The following is an 8,553-nucleotide window of genomic DNA, read 5'->3' as shown; positions in this document are numbered from 1 at the left end:
AATTTCAAGAAGCCTTGGGTACTCAGTTGTATTTCAGCACTGCATTTCTTCCTCAGACAGATGGTCAATCTGAGCGTGTAATTCAAGTATTGGAAGATATGCTCCGATGTTGTATACTAGAGTTTGAAGGTAATTGGGAGAGGTATCTACCTTTGATTGAATTTGCTTACAACAATAGTTATCAGTCGAGTATTAAAATGGCTCCGTATGAAGCTTTGTATGGTAGAAAATGTAGAACACCGTTATATTGGACAAAGCTCAGTGAAAGGAAGATACATGGGGTTGATTTGATCCGGGAAACAGAAGAAAAAGTAAAGGTTATTCGAGATAGTTTAAAAGCAGCTTCCGATCGTCAAAAATCATATGCCGACCTTAAAGGAATAGAGCTTGAACTTCAAGTCGGTGACAAGGTATTCCTGAAAGTGTCTCCTTGGAAGAAAGTTCTCCGATTCGGTCGAAAGGGTAAACTGAGTCCAAGGTTTATCAGTGCCATATGAAATCATAGAAAGAATTGGACCAGTCGCTTATCGATTGGCATTACCACCGGAACTTGATAGAATCCATAATGCTTTTCATGTATCTATGTTACGACGATATCGATCAGATCCTTCACATGTTATTTCTTCGACAGAAGTGGAGATTCAACCGGATATGACTTACAGTGAAGAACCGGTCAAGATATTGGCACGGGGGACAAAAGAGCTTAGAAATAAGAAGATAAATTTGGTGAAAGTATTGTGGAAAAAGCACGGGATTGAGGAAGCGACATAGGAACCAAAGGAGGCAATTAGGAAACAATACCCAAATCTCTTTACTGGTAAGATTTTCGAGGACGAAAATCCTTAAAGGGGGGAGAGTTGTAATGGCCTAAATTCAAAGTTATCGGAACAGTGGTTTCATAACCACAAATCCGATTTAAAGAGAAATTTATTTCAATATTTTTGTATGAAAATTGATATGATAAGAAAATCGTATGAAAATATTGATAGAAAAATTTTACCGATTTAGTGGTTAGTTAGAAAAAGAAATTATTGAAGAAATTGGGTAAAAACAAGGTATCAGGACCTCTATCTCGTAAAACCGAGTCGAAAATAATTTTATAAATATTTATGAAATGTTAGTAATGTGGTATTAAAATTTCGATAGGAAATTTTAATGTTTGGGTAGTCAATTAAATGATAAGGACTAAATTGTAATAGGTGTAAAAGTTACTAGAATGATTAAATAGCTTAAGAGCCTAATGAGAAAGGATTTAAAAGACAATTAGAACTAAAATTTATTTGGACTGGACGGCAGGGCATGAAATCAGCAGGAAAATTGATAAATTAAGGGCAAAATTGGAATATTGCAAAATTAACTAAATAAAACTAGGACTAAATAGGAAATATCTAGATTTCTCTTCATTTCTCTTCAATTCCAGCAGCTAAAAATGCCATAGGAGGGGTCTCTAAGCTGGTATTCCATAATTTTTGCACCAAGTGAGTTAATCCTTGCCTTTTTCTTGTAATTTTTGTATTTCTAAGACTTTTACAACTAGGTCCTGCTATTAAATTCATTAGTTTTTGATTTCATGGATGAAATTGAAAGTCACCATGGTTGAGTGTTGTAAGTTTATGATGAAATAGAATGAAATTAAAGCTTTAATTTGTTTATTAGATGATTTTATTAGGTAATTTCAATAGAAATTTATTTTTAGGATCTAATTGTGAAAATGCTTAGAATTAAAGTCTATGGCTGAAATTCTGATTCCTAAAGGTGTTAAACTAGTTTAAGGTGATAGAATAAAATGTTAATTGAGAAAAAATCAGCTCAATTGAGAGGCTAATTGAGTAGGGATGAATTTATCATTTATTAAAAGCTTAGGGGAAAAATGGTAATAAACAGCTTGCACAAAAACAGTTTGGACAGCAGCAGTAGACTAACTTTTAAAAATCACCATAAATTATATAAATATAATTAGAAGATGAAAAAAATATGGAATTAAAGCTTATTGAGTCTAGTTTCTCATAGAATAAATAGTGTAAGCAATAGATTTGTAAAGCTTGAGATATAATGAATTTTGTAAGGCAAGGTCAGAATGAATTTGGGTTCCCCTGTTCTGACTTTGAAAAATCATAAAAAATTTAATAAAAATAATTATGGGCTTAAATTTATATGTATAGAATCTTGATGAGTATATTTTTAATAGAAACAAACAGGAACATCATTTGAATCCTGTACGAAGAGATAATTAATTTTTAGTAAAGAAGGGTCAAAACTGTCAGATAGCAGAACAGGGGTTACTTTAAAGAATAAAATGTACTTATTGGCTAAACCAAAAATTTTGAAAATTTTATGTTAATAATATATATGAGTCTATTTTCAGATAAAATTAACGGATATTAATTTGGAGTTCCGTATCTGAAGTTATAAATAATTTAGTGACTATGACTCAAATAGACAGCTTTGAATAAACTATAAATAATAATAGTTGAATTATAGAGAATGTTGCATATGAACATGAAATGTATTAAATTGATAATTAAATTTATTTATTTAGATCCAGAAGATTCAAATACTAAGCTAGATCGAGGAAAGGAAAAAGTTCGGGATTAGTAGATTTTTTTTTACAAACAAGTATCAAGGTAAGTTCGTGTAACTTGAATTATATTCTTAAATTGCTTGAGATTGCATGTTATTGATGTGAATATGATTTGAATGTTCATTGTATGAAAATTAATAAAACATTGATATATTTGATAAAATGGGAAGAAATCCTGGTTGAATGAAAGGAAAATTCGATGGATCTCTGAAAAGGAATTGACGGTAAAAAGGATCAAGCCCGGACGGGTGATCCTATCCTGATATAGCCCTCCCGAAGAATATGTGTAAAATGGATTTAGCCCGGACGGGTAATCTGAATTAGGATCTGAATTTAGCCTGGACTGGTTATTCAGATCCAAGCTCATTAGAGTAATTGTCGTTGCAGGGGATTTAGCCTGGACTAGTAATCCTGACAATACTCTATGAGTTTATATTGCAGGGGATTTAGCCTGAACTGGTAATCCCACTGCAAGGTTGAGGTTCGCGGGAGTGTGCTCTCTGAAATGGAAATGTGCGCACATGACTATGAATTGACGGACCCGGAAATGTACACTAAAAGTGTACCTCTGAAAATCCATCGAAAATTCCAAGAAATTCAACGGGATAAATATGAAAAAAAATAAGGAAATGGAAATCATGTATTGATGAGCTCATCAATCATAGTATATATTATTGGTACATGGAAATTATTGTACTAACTTGAATGTTGAGTTTGTGCATGCTAGGGCAATAATGCATTGAATGGATATTGGAATGTTTATTGTATTGTATTGAAAATATTAGGTAAGTATAATTCTTGTTACATGAGCTTACTAAGCACAAAGTGCTTACTCTGTTTCATTTTCCCCTGTTTTGTAGTGTTAAGAGCTCGGAGGTCGGATTTGGTCGGAGACACATCACACTATCAACCTCAGGATTTCGGTATATAAAGAAACTTTATTTTGGAAATCAATGGCATGTATAAGCTAATAAAGTAAATGTTAACGTGAAATGAATGTAAAGTTAGCCATTAGTATGGTTAACAAACCTGGTTTTGGGTATGTGATGACGTTATTTTATAAATATGCATGAATTTATCTTGAAAATATGTTGAATTGGATTGGTTGATGTGGATTGTTTTTGGTTAAAAATTTCAAGGAAGGTTAGATATCTATAAAGGTGTTATATTGAGTTAAAAAAAATTAATTCGTAAACTCCGGTAATACTTCGTACCCTATTTCGGCAATGAATACGGGTAGGGGGTATTACATAAAGGATTAGGAGTATATAGTTCACAATTAATGTCACATAATCACCCAAAAGTGCATTAAGGATGAGACTAAAATATGTTACTTTTGACACTTATCACTTTTTTATAATTTTTCACGGAAAAATATTATATTAGAATAGAAGATGTCATGTGCCACCGTCTGATTGGTCCGTCAATTTATTTTAACGGTCAACTTGGTCAATATTGAAAATTATTAATGGAGGGGCTTAATTGATTATTTTAATTGATGGCAGAGGCTTAATTGTGTATGAATTTACTATAAGGACTTAATTTATTTTTATTTTCTTTTACATTTTCTTAAGGGCTTTTTTGACATATAAGCTTTTTTTTTAAAATATTTTACTATACCTCTATAGAGCACATTTCAATTCTCTAACCTTATTTGTGGAGTCTAAAAACTCCAGTGACAGTGTATCAAATATTTTCTCATATAAAAATAAAAAAAATATAATATATTACAGAACTAGAAAATGAGTCGAGCCGAGCTAGGTGCAAGCTTTAAATGTTCATACCCAAGTCCAACACATATTTTAATTGAACTTAATTTTTTTTATTTAAGTTTATTTTTAAATCTAAATTTTTGTCAAACCCTTTCAAATTTTGAACAAACCGCAAGTAGCATTTAGTTAGCAAACTTAAAAGTTACACCTATTAGCTTGCATGATGTTATTTTTTAAATTTAAAAAACTTAATAATTTAACCTCACATGGAAGCAATAATAAAAATAAAAAATAAAAGTAAATAGCAGGGTAAAATATGCCTTGACTATCTTCTATCAACTTTTTCTTTACCATCACATTGGTTGATTTGAATCCTAAACCTTAGAACTCATTCTGAATCCTAACCTACTTCTTCCTCAAATTTAGAATAGCCTAATCTATTCTGAATCTCAATCTTAAAAATCTAATCTTGAAATTCCAACATTAATTTAAATCATAACCCTAATTTGAAACTAAATCCCAAGATTTTGATCCATAATCTTAGAATTTAATCTGAATCTAACCTTTAGTGGTCCCTAAACATGAATCCCTATGTAGAAAGCTTTTTGTTGCTACCGTGATAAGTGGAGGAGTAATAATTGATGTTTCAGGAAATCAAGTGAAGGATTGATTTATATATTAATTTAGTTGATATTAATATTACTGTAAAAATTTAAAAGTTATAGATTAATTAATTGAATTTATATATAATTTATGAAATGTATTAAAACAAAAAACTTAATTTAAAAAGCAGAAAGTTAAGGTAAAACCCAACATCTCCATTTATCTTAGAAAATATAAATTGATTGTACTTGCATTTTATGTAACAGATGTTGGCCTTTGCATTTTCAAGTTAAGGGATACATGTGAAAACTGAAATAACATTCAATCAAGCTTCACTAATTTTATCCTCCTCAAAATGATTGTCTCAATTTCCCATCCTCATTACCCAAATATTGCAAAGACACAACAACTTCAAAATAATTTCCATGACCATCGAATATTTTAATTAAACTTCTTTATTGTTTACTGCACCTTAACAGTATGTGCCACCCTCTGCTTTAGGAGTTTTCCACTGAAAATGAAATAAATAATTTTCCCACATATATATAATCATGGTTCAGCTTCAGCATTGGCATTGGCATCGGCATCTTATTGGTGATCATCATTAGATAGTTGTGGTTCATCAAAACTTGCCAAACATTCTTCTGGATTTGTATAAAAGTAATCTTCTTCCTTAGGCTTACCAGGGATCACCAATCTTTCTGCCGGATTCCCGATCCGATCTGCATGTGCTTTTTTCATTTCTGATGAGAATTTATCCCAGCTTATTGATCCAGCTTTATACAGATCCACTAAATCCACTACTGCCTTTCGGTTCAACAGAATTGTTTTCTTGAACCCCAGGTATCTGAATAGGAACTCAAATGAAACACCATTAGTCCATGTTAAATTGATGATTTGAAATGAAGATAAATTGGTAAAAGAATATATATATATATAAATACCGTCTATGGCCTTCGACCACTTTGGCCATGTTGCCTCCATTTGTTGGAACGAAAGTTTCACTTTGCACTGCCACATAATAATCCAATGCTGCCATCTGGTTCGAATGGTTCCTGAAAGGATCAAGCTCTGAAGATGGTAGTAGTGTTTCCTTCTTCACCTGTTAGCCAAAATACCATGCGAGACCCAACTTATGATTAGTATAAAAGCAATGCATGAATCAGGTGGATAAGCTATAATATACTACTAACCAAATTGGGATAAGCTGCTCTAAGGGTTGCCAATCTCCTTTCCCCTCCATATATATCACCAGCAGCTATATAAACTTGGATATTGTGATCGATACCCAATGCCTGTAACGTTAGTGCTATTTCTTCAGGAGTTAAAGGGCATAAACCTGCTAGCCTTTTCTGCGCCGAATCAATTACTTTTTCTTTCCACCATGGATATGCATATCTGGTATTGCATTATCATGTGATTAAATGATTGAAGCAGTACAAAATTATTTTTGGTATAATATTGTGAATGTTACCTCATTTTGGTTAACTCGTCAATCTCTTGTTCATTGCAACCTTCATTACAACCAGAGAAAGCAATCATATCCATTTCGTATCTGAGATGAAGAACTAGGAAAGGACCTTTGTCTCTTAGAATCCTTACAATCTTCTCGGCCAATGCTTGAATGGGAGGTGCAAACCTCAGTGCTTCATAGTTTACTCGGCAACGCAGCTTTTGGACTTCCACTGGAAGTCCATTGTTAGCAAGCCTTGCATCCGTTTTCTGGAAATGCACCACTTCAGTCGTTTGAATTCGTGGAAGAATCTGCCCATAATTATAACACCATCATCGTAACATTATAACAATTATATATATACATGTAGACTTCTCAAATTCGAATTAAATTTATAAATATTATTCAATTAGTTGGAATTTAAATTTAATTTTATTTGAACAAAAAAATTAAAAATCTAAATTTATATAACTCGAATCTAAAACTGATATAAACTAGAATGATTTGAAATAAAATAAGTCAAACAAATATTCCGTAAAACTAAACTCAAGTGTTAAATATGAGACTAAAATTCGAAATTAATTAAAAAAATTTAATTAATTTTTACTTAAAATAATTCAAACTTTATATGTACAAAAAAATTTAAAACCCCTACGGATCCTACCTAAATTGATTAAAAAAATAAACTTAAATAAAAAAAATTAAAAAAATTAAACTTAAATAAAATTGTCAAAACTCAAAATCATTTCATGAAAATTTTAAAAACCACGTTACTCCAACATACATTAACCCAACCCAAAAACTAAATAACCCCTCAAGTCTACAATCTATGTATAAGGAAGCGTACCACATTATAGTAATAAGTCATGTTAGACCAGCTGATAGGTGGCATCGAGAAGAGAGATTCAGCCACCTTCCCCTTTTGCTGAGGTGGCAGCTCTTTCAATATCCGAACTTCGTCTCTCAGTGATGCAATGAAGTATTCTACATCAAATATATCTGCAAACTGACTGCAGATTCCATTTTCTTAATCACAAATGGGATTTAATCGATTCAATCAAAAAAAGTAAATCAATATAGCTATGCGTATATACCTGTCGTCATTCCAAAACGATGTATTATCTAATTCAGGAACTATGAGGGTCACATTCAAGAATCTGGCAACTGTTACCATATCACAGATCTACAAGAGCAAACCAAGAAGTTCATTATATATCAATGAAACCAAAACAAGAAGAAGCAAATTACTTACACCAGATCGCATCTGATTCAATCCTCCATTTGAAGATACCATCAGATAACCATTGTTCTCATACACCCCTGAAAATTTGAGTTATTTGACAAGCATGGAAGATACAGTGGATATCATATAATTCATAAATAATATATGTATATATTATGGAGGTTTATACGTACTTTCAGGGGGAAGAGGGTAAGAAAAGGTGGAAGTAGGGGTCCTCGATGAAGAAACTGTTTCTCCCAGTGATTTCAACTGCATGGTGATACCCAAAAGCAGGAGCATGCTTAGAGCTCTGGTCACCCACAAGTTAAGTCGAGCCACTCGGATCCGAGCAAGGATTAAGCTCTTCAGCTTTTCAGCCTTAGCCATGCTTATATACTTCAAACTCATCTTATTGCTGTAGGGTTTCTCCTTCATTTCTCGACCCTCCGTCTCTTCAAACCTTGCCTCACTAAAACCCATCCTTAGCTTTCTTAATTCTCTGCAATAACAAAGAAACAAAGAAAATTTATTATTGATAATAAAATCTGGGTATCATCCCAAAAAATGAAAAAATTCACCTTGAAGCAACTTATCAATAGCTTCAGGCTTAAATACAAGGCATTTGTTTTTGTGTGTGTGTGTGTGTGTGTTTTTTGTTGTTGTTGTACCAGAAAGCTGGTTACAAGCAAAGAATTAAAATGAGGGGTTTTAAGGTGAAATTTTTTGCATTATTTCTTGCTAACAAAGTTTTAAGAGTCGTACATCAGGCAGACATAACTTCACATATTTCATTCTCTGAATTTACTAGCAGTATTAATTTAGCATTTATGTTATTTATTATCAGTCTTTATAATACTTCATATTATATATTTTATATATAATATTTAGGCATAACCATAAATTTAGCCTTAACATTTACATTTTCTATCAATTTGACATTTATTCTTTTTTTTAGCTAAATTTAACCATTAACCTTTGAAAA

At 31.9% G+C, this 8,553-nt stretch overlaps 1 protein-coding gene across 1 annotated transcript; it reads right to left on the bottom strand.

Annotated features, from left to right (window-relative positions):
• Positions 1 to 5,090: 5,090 nt before the first annotated feature.
• On the bottom strand, positions 5,091 to 8,283 carry LOC107894987 (rhamnogalacturonan I rhamnosyltransferase 1). Its single transcript, XM_016820153.2, has 9 exons — positions 8,150 to 8,283; positions 7,766 to 8,070; positions 7,602 to 7,669; positions 7,444 to 7,532; positions 7,197 to 7,359; positions 6,371 to 6,660; positions 6,090 to 6,294; positions 5,841 to 5,998; positions 5,091 to 5,743 (listed from the first exon to the last, which is right to left on the bottom strand). The coding sequence occupies exons 2-9, from the start codon at positions 8,049 to 8,051 to the stop codon at positions 5,485 to 5,487; spliced, it is 1,518 nt and encodes a 505-aa protein (XP_016675642.1). The 5' UTR covers positions 8,052 to 8,070; positions 8,150 to 8,283; the 3' UTR covers positions 5,091 to 5,484.
• Positions 8,284 to 8,553: the final 270 nt, after the last annotated feature.

This window comes from Gossypium hirsutum, chromosome A13 (genome assembly GCF_007990345.1).
Source record: "Gossypium hirsutum isolate 1008001.06 chromosome A13, Gossypium_hirsutum_v2.1, whole genome shotgun sequence".
NCBI lineage: Eukaryota > Viridiplantae > Streptophyta > Magnoliopsida > Malvales > Malvaceae > Gossypium > Gossypium hirsutum.
Note: the sequence above shows the minus strand (reverse complement) of the source record. Positions and strands in the feature narration are given on the sequence as shown.